This window comes from Mus musculus, chromosome 9 (assembly GCF_000001635.26).
Source record: "Mus musculus strain C57BL/6J chromosome 9, GRCm38.p6 C57BL/6J".
NCBI lineage: Eukaryota > Metazoa > Chordata > Mammalia > Rodentia > Muridae > Mus > Mus musculus.
Genome location: NC_000075.6, coordinates 20024266 through 20039545, shown reverse-complemented (window position 1 = coordinate 20039545; position 15280 = coordinate 20024266). Strand labels below are relative to the sequence as shown.

General features: G+C 34.9%; 1 protein-coding gene and 1 pseudogene across 1 annotated transcript; both read left to right on the top strand.

The window, feature by feature from the left end:
• Positions 1-11510: 11510 nt before the first annotated feature.
• On the top strand, positions 11511-12587 carry Olfr866 (olfactory receptor 866). The gene has a single exon (NM_146558.2). It carries the CDS (start codon positions 11610-11612, stop codon positions 12546-12548), a length of 939 nt encoding a protein of 312 aa, NP_666769.1. The 5' UTR covers positions 11511-11609; the 3' UTR covers positions 12549-12587.
• Positions 14669-15012, top strand: Olfr865-ps1 (olfactory receptor 865, pseudogene 1; annotated as a pseudogene).

The following is a 15280-nucleotide window of genomic DNA, read 5'->3' as shown; positions in this document are numbered from 1 at the left end:
AATATAGCTTCCATATATGTGAAAAGCATTTACCTCCCACCCCTATGCCACCAGAAATCTAAACTCCCTGGGGTCTCCAGTCTCTTGAGGGTTAGGTTCATCTTCTCTTATTAAATCCATACCCAGGAGTTCTCTGCTGTATGTGTATTTGGGGCTTCATATCAGCTGGTCTATGCTGCCTGGTTGGTGTTCCAGTATCTGAGAGATCTTGGGGGTCCAGGTTAATTGAGACTGCTGGTCCTCCTACAGGGTTGCCCTCCTCTTAATTTTCTTCCAGCTTTCCTCTAATTCAACCACAGAGGTTAGCAGCTTCTGTCCATTGGTCGGGTACAAATCTGACTCTTTCGGCTTCTTGTTGGGTCTTTTGAAGGGCAGTAATGATAGATCCCTTTTTGTGAGCGCTCCATAGCCTCAGTAATAGTGTCAGGCCTTAGATCCTCCCTTGAGCTGGATCCCACTTTAGGCTTATTGCTGGACCTTCTTTTCCTCAGGCTCCTCTCCATTTCCATCCTTGCAGTTATTTCAGACAGGAACAATTATGGGTCAGAATTTTGACTGTGAAACGGCAACCCCATACCTCACTTGATGCCCTGTTTTTCTGCTGGAGGTGGTCTCTACAAGTTCCCTCTCCCCACAGAAGGGCATTTCATTTAAGATCCTCCTTTGAGTTCACCTCCCAGGTCTCTAGTACATTCTGGAGGGTCCCCAACCTCCTACCTAAACAAGGTTACCTGTTTCCATTCTTCTGGCCCTCGGGGCTTCAGTCCTTTTCCACTACCCAGTGCCTCATCATGTTCCCCTCTTCCCTTCCCTGTCTGCTTTCCCACCCAGGACTCTCCCTCCCTGCGCCTGTGATTGCTTTCTTCTCCTTCCCAAGTGGGATTGAGGTGTCCTCACTTTGGCTGTCCAGCTTATTAACCTTTTTGAATTCTGTGGACAGTATCCTGTGTATTCTGTACTTAACTTGATGAAAGATAGGCTATTCCAACCCTTACCCTAGTGTTTCACAAGAGGTAGGACAATTATATTTCCTTGGAAATGTCTTGGTATATTAATGTAGCTGAATAATTGCTTACCATTTTCTCTGTAATTTACAGAAGTCATTTGGTCCTAGCATCTACTCAAGGTATAACAGTGTAGACAGGATAGATGGAAAGAAGTAAGGACATGGATGTAAAAACATATTTTTTTGTACTTTTATTGCTGTTTTTATCAGTTCATGTTGTATAGTGTTCTACATCCCTCTTTACAAATTAAGCTTTAATTTCTTAATTGAAAAAATTTTAAGTTCTACCAAGAGTCAAACTAGAGATATTTCAACCTCTACAACACATTAAAATGTATACTAAAATTATAAAATATTTGTATTTTCTCAGTTTCAAAGTTATTTCTCTATGTTCTAGCTTTAAACGTCAACACAACTTTTCCTTAAGATAATGTCATGTACCAATATCTTCAAATTCAAATATTCTTTATTTAATTCTACTGATTCACAATTGATCCTTATATAAATTCAACTAAACCTTTGCTTTTCAAAAACACATTTTGAAATTATTAGAAAAGCTGACGACTAAGATGGGAGATGTTCCAAAGGGCATACAGTTCCAGTAATGTTTCCTACTAAACAATTATGCTAACCATAGCATAAGACTAGATGTAATTTTAAATATTTAGTGCACTAGGTGGTCATGGCTGCAAATCATCAGTCAGTGTGTTCTGCATTGTGTACTATAAACTAACCTACATCCTAGAATATTAAGCTGACACAACAGAGTCTCCTTAGTACAAAAATTAACCATTTTTTTGGTTGTACCCAAATCTTAACATCCCAAAGTTATTTCCTATCTTAAAAGCATGATTTATGTAAAATAAAAAATAGAAAAACATAGAATTCCTCCATTTAATGTTTGTATAAAGTATAGGAAGCATACAACTGTGTGTGGTGGAACACAAGATTAATCCCGGTACTTTGAGGCAGAGGAAGGGAGATCTCCTCTGAGTTTGAGTCCAGCTTAGTCTATCTACTGAGCAAGCATCAGGCCATCTAGTTGAAAAAAGAAAGAAATGTATTACTAAATGATTGATAACATATTTCTCTTATTTTTCAAGAGAACAAGTAGGAAGTATTATTTTAAAGGGTGTATTTTTAATCAACTTTTGCTTCTTCCTTTTGACTCCAGCAAAATATCGAATTTGCTCATTGACTCTTTCATCATGTTCTGCATGTAGGTCATTAGTTTGTTTTTTACTGGTATCTTTTAAATATTTATTTATTTATTTATTTATTTATTTATATTCCAAAGGCTGAACCCCCTGGAGACTCCCTACTGAGACCCTCCCTCATCCCTCTTCTCCTCCTAGAGGTTAGGCCCATCCCTGGATATCCCTCCATCTAGTTAAACTAACTCTGGTAATCTGTTCTAGTCTTCTAGCTCCTTCTTACTCTTTTGTTCATTCTTTCTTCGGCTATATCTGGCTTGTTCTCTCTCAGCATCATGCCCTGATAAAATGTCTTTTTTCCCCCCTTTGAGTTGTTCCCTCTCTTTTCTTCTGAGAGTTGGACACAGACTATTCAGTCAAGTCTTTCTCCGATTCAGCACTTTGCCTTTCACTTAGATTTCACTTCAATCATGTGTGCTTCCTTCTAAAAACTAACTTTACCTTCATTGTTTGCTGTTAATGGTATGTACTAAGGGCATGTCTGTGTTCCACACAGAGGGATTAAAGGTATATGCTTATGGCTCAGTCGCACGACTAGTAGAAAATAGTTTTTGTTTCTTTGTCTTATGAATAACACTAACTTGGGGTTCATAGTGTGGTCAAATATCCTGTAACATGTGAACAAAGTATATATTTTTAGAATATAATAAAATGTTATTACAAAGTTCATCTTATATCCCCAAAGCTGTTGCCCGCATGTGGGATATATTCTAGCTGGACTGTTTTGTTTGGCCTCAGTGGGTGAGAATGCACCTAGCCTCACAGAGACTTGATGTTCCAAGGTGGGAGGATACCCAGGACCCCGAGTGTTAGCATTTTATCTAAGTGCCACCCACAGTCACCTGGAAAAGGACAGATATAATCGATTCACTATAAAAGGGATTGCTCACCCCCTCTGCTCTCTCTTGCTCTTGCCTTCTTTCTCCTGCTCTGTCCTCTCACCCCTTCTCCCTTCTCTCCCATTCCCCTACACCCTCTCTCTCTCCATGTGTTCATGGCTGGTATCTCTCTCTCTCTCTCTCTCTCTCTCTCTCTCTCTCTCTCTCTTCCCCCCTCTCTCTGCCTCACTGCCTGTCTCTGTCTCTGTTTCTCTCTCTGTCTCTGTCTCTCTATTTATCTGCCTTTCTCTGTCATGCCCTGAATAAACTCTATTCTATACTATACTATACCATATGCATGGGCCTGTAGAGGCACCCCCTTCCCCTATATCTGACTAGATATCCACCAAAAAAATTCTCCTCTCTTTATCTTTTATTAAACACAACACTCCCACCCCACCCCATCACCTGTTCAGAGAAGAAGGAGAGTGTGGATGTGGGAGGGACTGTGGGAGAGACTGTGGGAGGGGGCCAGTAAGTGGGATTTAATGTGAATAAGAAAAAAATAAATACAATTAAAATAAAAATACTATTCATTTCATCTCATTTTTTCAGGTTTTCTTTTATATTTCAGTTCAAGTTGATAACTTATCCAAGTGATTATCCCTATGTTGGAGGTTAACTTTAAATCATGTTAAAGAGATAGGTGAACAAAATAGTCTTTTAAAAGGATTCTGATTTTTTTCTTACAAGTATACATTTTTGGTGTTACTTGTGGCTTGTAAGGCCACAGCCATGTAGCTTAGGAAGAAGAAATGACAGTTACTTTTTCCTTACATCTCCTGTTATAGTCTGCTTTTCTTTACACATTTGATTTCTCCAACATTGTGAGATCCCTTACTATTTATCTACAGCCTACCTGTTCACTATGTGGTGGCTTTGGCTGTGTATCTGACCTCTTTATCAACATAAGTGATATGATTTTCCATAACTACACAGACGTTGACATTTATAGTTTGACTACTGTCTTAGTCAGTGTTTCTATTCCTGCACAAACATGACCAAGAAGCAAGTTGGGGAGGAAAGGGATTATTCAGCTTACACTTCCATACTGCTGTTCATCACCAAAGGAAGTCAGGACTGGCCAGAAAGCAGGAGCTGATGTAGAGGCTATGGAGCGATGTTCTTTACTGGCTTGCTTCCCCTGGCTTGCTCAGCCTGCTCTCTTATAGAACCAAGACTACCAGCTCAGAGATGGCATCATCCACAAGGGCACCTCCCCCATTGATCACTAATTGAGAAAATGCCTTACAGCTGGATCTCATGGAGGCATTTCCCCAACTGAAGCTCCTTTCTCTGGGATAACTCCAGCCTGTGTCAAGTTGACACACCAAACTAGCCAGTACAACTACTATGAGGATTCATTAAGATTGCAGATCAACCCTGACAAAATGGCATATTACAAGTAGTCAAAGAAAATACAAGCTGGTGAAGATAGGGGACAAAGAATCCCCTATGCAATATTGGAGAGAATTTGATTTAGTGTAACTACTGTGGAATTTAATATGGCAGCTCCTTAAAGTAAAAACAGCTGAGAACACAATGCATCACAAGGCCCCAGGTCCAAAGAAATGTATGTCTATACAATATAGAGACTTCTGCACATCCACATATTTCTTTTGGTGGCATTTGTAATAGCAATTGAATAAATTCATCTTTAAAGTTAATAAAGCTGAGATATGGAGTTTATCTACATGCTAATTAAAAGATAAATAAAGAAGTATACTTTATACATTCAATGACTTTTCTCTTATTTCAAATAATTGAATTGCTATCAGTTCTATATATTTTACTGGAAATACAGTGTTTTCATTCTTCAAGTGTGAAATAAACCAGAATCAAAAAGACAAGTTAGTGAATGTTTTTCACATATATGAAAGCTATATTACACACACACACACACACACACACACACACACACACACACACAAACTCACTGCATATAAAAAGAGATAAGGTTGTTTTGGAAGAAAGGAGACTAGTAGTAGAGGAAAAGAAGAATCAAATGAGAAATGGATTATGTATATGAGTGAAGGTATAATATTTACCACTTGTAGAAATGAAAAAAGAGTTCTTATGTTTATTGCATCTAAGTGATCTGATCTGAAGTCTTATGTCATTCATTGTAATTGTGCCTGGGAAACTAATAAATTTTAACATACATATTTGTAACTCTTGCATTAATTCATGCATAACAAGTTTAGTTTGTCATGAATTTGTAAAGTAGAATTGTGGTTGCAATCATTGTATATTAGATGATCAATTTTTAAAGTGATAATGTCAAACTGAAAATTAGGCAGAGGCAGGCAGATTTCTGAGTTTGAGGCCAGCCTGGTCTACAGTGTGAGTTCCAGGACAGCCAGGGCTATACAGAGAAACCCTGTCTTAAAAAACCTAAAAAAAAAAAAAAAAAAAAAAGAAAACAAACAAACAAACAAAAAACCAGAAAAAACCAAACCAAACCAAACCAACCCCCCTAAGAAAACAAAAAAAAGTTTCTATTAAGATATGATTCTGATTTCTTTGAATTATAGGTAATTCACTTAATATGACAGAATTATGTATTAACTGTATTGTTATTGGAGATTTTAAATATACAACTTCTTTATAAAAATCTAACTGAACGTCTGAATGCCTCTTAAAATGCACAAAATGACATGGCTCTTTTATCTTCAGTTCACATAAATATTGAGAATTAGTTATAGTAGTAAAGGAAGGAAGCAGAACTCCAGAGCTTTTCTAGAATAAAGGAAAATAAATCTCAAACGGTGGGTGCTGACATTCATTTTCTTTTCTTTTTCTTTCATCATTAATTTTAGGATGCCCTTAGAGACTAAGACAAATTGAGCCAATTTGAATAATGATGAGTTTTGTGCATTTAGTCTTCCAGGTCCTATTAGATCTAACAATTATCCTATGCTTCCAGTTCTTCAGTTTTATGTTTGCAGTGCATTGGCACACATGTATCTCTCTTTCTATGGATAACTATATCAGAAAACTATTAAATTTCACTGTTGATGTCTATCCTGGCTCCGGACCTGGTGGGATAAGGTGAATGTATCTGTACTTCCTAACCATGACAGGACAGAACAGTAGCTTAAAATGGTAGGTATAGAGAGAAGGACGAAATGGAAGGACGAAAGAGTACTGAATGTTTCTTTATGTATTGTGCAGACAAACTTCACAATTCTTGTGTAAAGATGAGACAATACTAACAAAAATGATTTCAGTTATTTGGACTGTGAAATATATATTCTGTTGTACTGTATGTACTAGATACCTCATTCAAGATTTGCTTTTCATAGACTCTGATTCTACATATAGATATCTCACATAAAATGAATGCCTCTAAATTATTTTCTATAAATCCTGAAAAGTGTATGATGTCCATGGTGAGAAAAAGTAAACTAGACTATTTACCATAACATCAAGGATCGTCTTTAATGGTACTCTGATGTATAAAGTTTTTCTATATCCTGTCTTTCCATTATATTTTTAAAAAATGAAAGATATTGCTTTCAGTCAACTCTTCCAAGATTGTCAGGTAGAAAAAAACTAAGCCATGTATATATTGTTTGGATTTATTATGGACAAAAGTTGCCATGCCATGAGAAACATCAGTGAGCCATTTAGTAAAATCAACCATTTTACTTCCTGTATTCCAGAAAGATACCACATCTCTCTGTCTTCTTCCTTTTGGAATTTAATGTCAATCTCAAGTTAAAACATTGGAATTACTAAGTGTATTCTCTCTCTCTTTTTTAAAGATTTATTTATTACTATACATAAGTACACTGTAGCTGTCTTCTGACACAACAGAAGAGGGCATCAGATCTCATTACGGGCAATTGTGAGCCACCATGTGGTTGCTGGGATTTGAACTCAGGACCTTCAGAAGAGCAGTCAGTGCTCTTAACCACTGAGCCATCTCACCAGCCCGTGTATTCTCTTTAGGAAAGAAATATAATGGAATAACCAGAGTGTGCATAACTCAGAACAGAACTCTTCCTTCTAACATTTATCTCCTTGCTTACTTTAGTCCACACAATTTCAAAAGAAGAGATAGTGTCTGTTCTTATATTCTGTATGTTCCAGAGAATGATCTACAATGTCCCAAACCAAATTAAAGAATAGCAAATTATTCATAGCTAAAAACCAAAACATTTTCTAATTGGATACTGAAATCAGGCATCACAGAACTACTGGAAATTTTCCTTTAAGAAATTCAAAACTCCTAATAGCAAAAGTCCCTTGCAGAGCATAGTGAATGATGCCTTGTGTAAGGATTTCAGTTAAAAGAAGACATATGTAACATATGGGTGACATCTTCGAATTGGGCTCTCATGAAATCCAATAGGTAGTCAACTGGAGTACTAATTGCACTATTCCTCCACGTATGGGCTTCCCATGTATAAAATTCCCAAATTTCTGATTCTCTTTACCAATACAGACACTTATGTAATGAAGTAAACAATAGCAGAATTGACTGTAAATAGTTTACTTTCTGTCTGTTCTCAAGAGCACAATGATTTTACTCTTAGGTTCTTTTTTCTTTCTTTTTAAAAAAATTTTTAAAATTTTATTTTAATTAGGTATTTCCTTCATTTACATTTCCAATGCTACCCCAAAAGTCCCCCCTACCTTCCCTCCCACTCTTCTACCCCCCTCCACTCCCACTTCTTGGCCCTGGCATTCCCCTGTACTGAGGCATATAAAGTTTGCAAGATCAATGGGCCTCTCTTTCCACTGATGGCTGACTAGGCCATCTTCTGATACATATGCAGCTAGAGACACGAGTCTTTTACTCTTCTTTTCCCTTCCTATCAGAGAGATTTCCAGACCTTGGAGTACACTGTGAGACAAACTTCCTTGGATCTGAAATGTGCAGGAGAAAAATGTAATTGAAGAGTTAACTTCTCAGTGAACTCAAACAACATATTACAATTTAATAGCCTAATGACCATTATATTTATTTTTTTATTCCTGTTGAGGAACTTGCAAGGAGTCATAAAGCAATATTTTAAACATAACTGTGGTAAGGATTTCTGAACACCAACTTAAATATTCATGGTGACTGGAAATTTATAAAAGAAATTAGTGACTCACATACAGACTGTGATTCTCCTATGACAGCATCCTGAGTACTGGAGCTACATGGGTGTGTCACCATGTCATGCTCTGATTTTTTACTTTTTAGTCCTATTGGTTCCACTTACTTCTATGTGCGAGTAGCCAGTATTAAACTTCATTTCTAGGGGGTATTCTTGCATACGTAACGTAAAGAAAGGTTGATAGGTTCTCCATATAAGGCTTTTACATATTATGTTATATATTAGTCATATTATATTATATTATATTATATTATATTATATTATATTATATAACATATACCAATAATATATCTTACCTGAATTGACAGATATTGTTACTGGAAATAACAATTCTGGAAATAAATAATTATGTAAATATACATGTCTTTCAAGTAATATATCATTCAATTTACCTCTATATTTTTGTAAAGATAAATAAATTCTTTCATTTCTAATTCTCTGAGGTCTATACTATAAGATACAGGAAACACGAACATAATAACATTTATTAACCATTGAGTAAACTCAATTTATTATTTGTGTATTATTATACCGAACAGACTGCTAGTATAAAGTTGTCCTGAAATCTTAGTTAACAGAACAATGGAGCATAAAGTTAGGTTTTATTTAGAGGCAAACTAACATAATTGATAGAACATAACAGCAAAAGTAGATCTTCACTGGGAATAAGAGCACAGTCAACCTACTTAATCTTGTTTATATGTATGCCCAAGTATACACCAGTAGTATATAGAAAGATCTTAAGATTGATCTCTTCCTATCTCCTTTGGAACCACTACACTTCATTAGTGACTGTACAATTTGTGCTCCCACAAGCAATAAACAAATACTTCACTTTCCCAATATCTTAACCAGGATTAGCTGTATTTACTTTATGTATCTTTGCCATCGTAACAGATTTAAGTTGAAATCTCAGAGTGGTTTTGATTCGAATTTTCCTGATGGCTAATGTGTTGATAATTTCTTTAAGCATTTTCACTAATTATTTTTCATCTTTTGACAACGCTCTGCTTTTTAGAAATAATTTTTATTGAGTTATTTATTTTCTTCAGCCCAGAGTTTTGGCTCTTTATATATATTTATGTATTAAAGTTCTAATAGATGGATGAGCAAACATTTTATAATCTGTTGCTTTGCCTTAATTGTGTTTTTCTTTTCTGTTTCTTGAGGTCTTATTTATTAATTTTTGGTCTTAGTGCCTGTGAAATCAGTGTCCTGTTACTTAAGGGTGGACATGATGACTAGAAGTAGATGGCTAACACAAAATAAACTCAATTATTTTGTTTGTTTTTGTAGAATTTGTTTTTGTTGACATTTTTTGAGATTTTTCTCTCTAGTAAGACCTTTTTATTGTACAATGCACCATAATTTTGAGCTGTTTGAGATTATTTGTGTGTTCCTTGTGGTTTTGTTTGTTTGTGGTTTCGTATGCTCTTTTGTTTTCTCCGCACAGAGAGAAATAAAGCGCATTCATTTCACTGGCTGGGAATGGGAAATGCATGGGAAGTGACGGGAGAGGGGAATAATCAAAATACAGTGCAAGAAAAACATTTCAGTAAAAAGTTCAAAAAGTAATAAATAATATTCTTTTTGTGAACTGAAAAAATACACAGATGTTTTGAAGGTGTTTCATTGGGAATAAGCTTATGTCGAATGGTGTTCCCCTCGCCATTACTTCATATGCAAGAGAAATCATTTTAGTAAATGTATGTTCTTTCTAGTGAGACTAAACCTACTTGATAATACAAATCAATAAATTCTGATTGTTATAAGGATAGGATCTTATTTTGCTCATATAAGCAGTAGGTACCTTTACATCAATACTTTTATGAAATGCTTTTTGAGGGATGTAAAATCAACATAGATACATTGGTGAGAAAGAGCTACCCATCAAATTCATGAAATAATTCCAGTGACACAGATGAAATAATAATAGGATAGCAAATGTTCAAAACTCCATATGTAATTTTAATATTTTGAAAAAATAGTTATTATGTACCTATCATCAAGTATGCAAGAATTATTGTATGCAGTTGCATGATTGACTGTAACAAGACTTCATATTCACTAAGCATTTTCTGAATGTCAGGAAGTACTCTAAGACAGCATTTCTCATCTTTTGTTAGAAGGAAACAAACATCTTGAATGTTGTTATATAATTAGTTTCAATATTACCTTAAGGAGTTGTGTGTGTGTGTGTGTGAAAATTGAGAAACTTGCTAAGCAATTAAACACTTAGTTAAATGTTTTTATAAAGGTATAGAAAGAATGTATATATTTTTACCAATTTAAAAATGATGGAGCATTATTGTTAGATATATTTTCATTATTTCATTTATTTTCTGTTTTGCCTTTCATTACCCATTCATAGTAAGATATGCTGAACATGAATATATGTCTTGAATTGGTAATTAAGTAATTGTGTTCAACTTATCATAATATTTGATTTTAAAGTCTATTTTTTTACAAATAAGGGTAAGTCTAGTAAATGAGGTTTTAGATTTTCTTAAGCTAAATTATTCAAGTCTATATAGGAGAGTAATTAGCAAAATGGCTGAACATATTCTTTGCAAGTATTGAATATATGACATGGAATAAATCATATATTAAAATTGAAGTTAGTTTCAAGTCAATTTAATTGTAATAAAATGATATAAACAAAACGCTTGTACGTGTCTGTGAAGCAGTTTCTATGATTTTACTGGAGGGTGAAGATGTGTAATGAAGTAACATTCCCCCTTTCCAGTCCTTTTGTCAACATTTGTTGCCAGTGGTATTAGGTTACCATAGGTCTTTACCATGCCATATCAGAAAACTTGAGAATAGTCAAAAGTAAGAAGAGATTATTATTTAAATATTAGCTTAATTAGTTTGAAATAGTAATAATATTTGTGTGAGGAACTACATTTTAGAATGTAGAAAATCAAGAAAAAAGATTTGATATAAGAAAATGGTACTTGTAAATGACATATTATCAACGTTAATTTACTGTTTAAACAAAGAAGTTCTTATTGTTATAGCATATGTACAAATCCTCAAACAAATTTTATAATATTCTTAAAATAATGCATAGGTGTTTTTACTTGTAAATTTTCTTTTGTTATAATATTTTTCTTAAATGAATTTCTGTTATTCTCTATTTTGTCTTAAGAATGGTCACTACTTGACTATCATAACAAACGTATCCTTCCTTTCTAAGATTGCTATTGTCCTAACTTTTAATTAAATGCCTCTATTGTGCACCTGTTTATGAGGATGTAATTGTCATAGAGAAACATTTAGGAAAGGATTTTAGGCATTCTGTGTTTGTTAAAACTGGGACGTGTTAATAAGATTTATGAAACTCAAGTGGTGATGCTTTATTTGTCTCATTTGAGTGAATTTTCTTTTTCAAAGGTATATGATTAATAATGATGTAGAGAATTTAAAAGATGTCTTGGAATTCCATCTCATGGCACTCTCCGAGGATCCAGAACTGCAGCTTCTCCTCTTTGGATTATTCCTGTCCGTGTACCTAGTCACAGTGCTTGGGAATCTGCTCATCATCCTGATCATCATCTTTGACTCAAACCTCCATAACCCCATGTACTTTTTCCTGTCCAACTTATCTTTGATTGATATCTTATTCATCTCTACTACCATCCCAAAGATGATTGTGGGCATCAAAATGCACAGCAGGGTCATTTCCTATGCAGGCTGCTTGACACAAATGTCTCTTTTCCTATTTTTTGTATGTATGGATGACATGATTCTAAATGTGATGGCTTATGACCGATTTGTGGCCATCTGTCATCCCCTTCATTACACAGTCCTTATGAACCCTCAGGTCTGTGTTATCTTAATTTTGTTGTCTTTTTCAGTCAGTGTTTTTGATTCACAGCTGCACAATTTGATTGCCTTACAAGATACTTGCTTCCGGGATGTGGAAATTGCAAATTTCTTCTGTCACCCTTCCCAACTCCTTAATCTTGCTTGTACTAACACACTCAGCAGTAACATAGTAATATATTTTATTGGTGTCATACTTGGCATTTTTCCTGTCCTAGGAATCATTTTATCATACTGTAAAATTGTTTTCTCCATTCTGAAAATCCCCTCCTCAAGTGGGAAATATAAAGCGTTCTCCACCTGTGGTTCACATCTGTTAGTAGTTTGCTTATTTTATGGAACTGGGATTGGTGTGTACCTTGGGTCAGCTGTGTCACATTCTCCACGAAAGAATGCAGTGGCTTCACTGATGTACACTGCAGTGAGCCCTATGCTTAATCCTTTCATCTACACCCTGAGGAATAGAGATATCAGTAATGCCCTGAAGAGATTCCACAGTAGGTTTTCCTAATATCACATCCTATGTCTTCCAATTAGGATTCTGGCTTGGAATATAGTATAAAATCTGATTGTTCCCACAATAGTTTTAAAGTTCTTGAATAAATTCTGCATCAGTATTTGCAGTTGTTTTTGTTGTTTATTTGTTTGTTTAAATTTTGCTCGTTGCTTTTTGAAAACCATATCACTGTGGTTGGGATAAATGTGTGACGGCAAGTAAGGATTTCAATGAATAGTGCCAAATAATTTCACTTCATAAATTTGAATAATTTCTCAATATTGATGGTATTTACTCTTGTGTGTGTGTGTGTGTGTGTGTGTGTGTGTGTGTTTACCATGCATGGGTGGTTCAGCTACCATTCTGAAACATTAGCAATATATAATAATTCGTAGATCAGACTAGAGGTTTTAAAATTGATTTAGTGTACATTTCACTTAACTATAGCCAATTATTACTGCTTGATAATCACAGTAATCAGTAGACATTCCCTTAATAATAAAATTCAATGTCTTTCCTTTATTCTTTGAGATTTTCATAAATACATATGATGAATTCTGGTCTAAATCAACCCTCCACTACTTCTTATACTTCTGCCAACCCAATGAATTCCCCCTTCTCTCAATAAGTTTGCACCCCACTTTCCTGTCATTATGTATTGTTTTGGTTTGTGATCCACTGGGTTAGCCAGGGACACACACATATGCATGAGTTTAAAGCTATCTACTGAACTGCAAGCGACTTACAGTGCTTACATCACTGAGCACAATGCTTTTTCTTAGAGACCTAGACTGGCATTAGCTCTGGTGTATGGGTCAAGTCCAATGAGTCCTTTCTATTATGGGGCTTACGTTCATAAGCTGGGTCTTGGTGAGGGCTTGTGAGTTCAAGTGTACTATCTCCATATTATTCTTATAAAATATTATTGAATAAGATGTTGAATAAGTTATGGGGGTATTAGATTCAACCTGATTTTTCTGTAACAGTTTGAGAGATTTGGATGGATCATATTGATTTAATAGAAAAAGGTAATCACACTTAATCTTATTATTTTAATCAAGCATGCATCTCAGCATTAGTTGACAAGGATTCTAAAGAGAAGCTTCTTTGAACAATTTTGAGGGTAATTGTCTAGTGGTATAATATTTAAGAGGCAGTATGATAGCACTTACATTTTGTAAAACAAAACAAATAGATTCACTCTTAGTTCCTGTGACACCAACAGTTCTAGTCTTTGACAAGGCTCACAGTAGTGAGCATAAACTCCCTTGTATGGATTGGGTAACAAACTAGAAAATAGTTGATTTTCCTCTTAATATTGGTGACATGATTGCAATAGTATATTTTGTTAACTTGACTAGATGGTATTACAACAAGAAATATTCAAATACTACTCTCGATTTATGTAAATACAGTCTTTATCATATCAATCCATTAATCTCTTTCATCTCCAGCCTTTTCCCAATGAACCCATTTATCTTTACTAACACTCTTTCTATCTTCATGTCTCCTTTCTTTACTTTTTATATTTATTTTGTTTGTAAATTTCTGAATTTAATTTGGGTTTACTATGTGAACATGGAAGTATAAACATATATTTTAGGATGTAGTAGGTATACTATAGTAGTAGGTATTCATAAAACTTAAAAAATATTTACACTTATTTATATTTCCCAGAGTCACCCTTCTAGCAATCCCCTCATACCCAACCAAAAATTTCCCTCCCATTCCATAAATTCTCTTTAGCCTTTATTCAGAGCAGTGCATCTCATCGACCTTCAGTGACTCTCCATGTAATCCTTTATTGTCAGCTATTCTTTATGAAATGCAGAAACCTAAAAATACAAAACTAATTCAGAAATGAGAAACATACAAATTCATGTTTCTGGGCCCGACTTATTTCACCGAGAATGATTGTTTCTAACTCCTTCCATTTACCTGTGACTTTTATAATTTTATTTTAAATAATATATTAATAATATTCCACTATGTAAATGTGCAACAATTTAATTATCCATTCATCAGTTAGGGAAACACTGTCTACTAAAAATGCCCAGGATAGATGATTTTAGCATAGAATTTTACAAGAAGAGTTGATACCAATACTTTTAAAATTATCACACAAAGTAGAAATAGAACAAACATGTCCAAACTCACTTTACAAGGGTACATTTACCGTGATACCTAAACCACATAAAGACCCACAAAACAGAGAGAATTACCCACCAATTTGTCTTGGTGTCCTTAGTTATTTACATTGTGCTCACTCCTGTGCTGAATCCCTTCATTTAGAGTCTGAGGATCAAAGGCATTAAAGATGCACCAAGAAGAATCCACAGCAGATTATTTTTATCACAGTATGCAAGAAAAGCAGTTTAAATGTAGATTGAAAAGCACAGAAATAATAAACACCTACACTAGACTATCCCGCTATTAGACAACAATGAACTGGAAGTTTTTCCCTTAATTTCTAATAACATTTTGACAGGCACTGTGGGGAATGAGAGGAATGATAAGGTTTCTTTTTAAAAATAATATAACTGTGTTTGCTAGGCTCCGGCATAGTCTCACAAGAGACAGCTATATCTGGGTCCTTTCAGAAAAATCTTGGTAGTGTATGCAATGGTTTCAGCGTTTGGAAGCTGATTATGGGATGGATCCACGAATATGGCAGTCTCTATATGGTCCATCCTTTCGTCACAGCTCCAAACTTTGTCTCTGTAACTCCTTCCATGGGTGTTTTGTTC

Excerpts from the sequence above, each read along its gene's own strand:
- Olfr866 (NM_146558.2), top strand. The coding sequence starts at position 11,610 with ATGATTAATAATGATGTAGAGAATTTAAAAGATGTCTTGGAATTCCAT.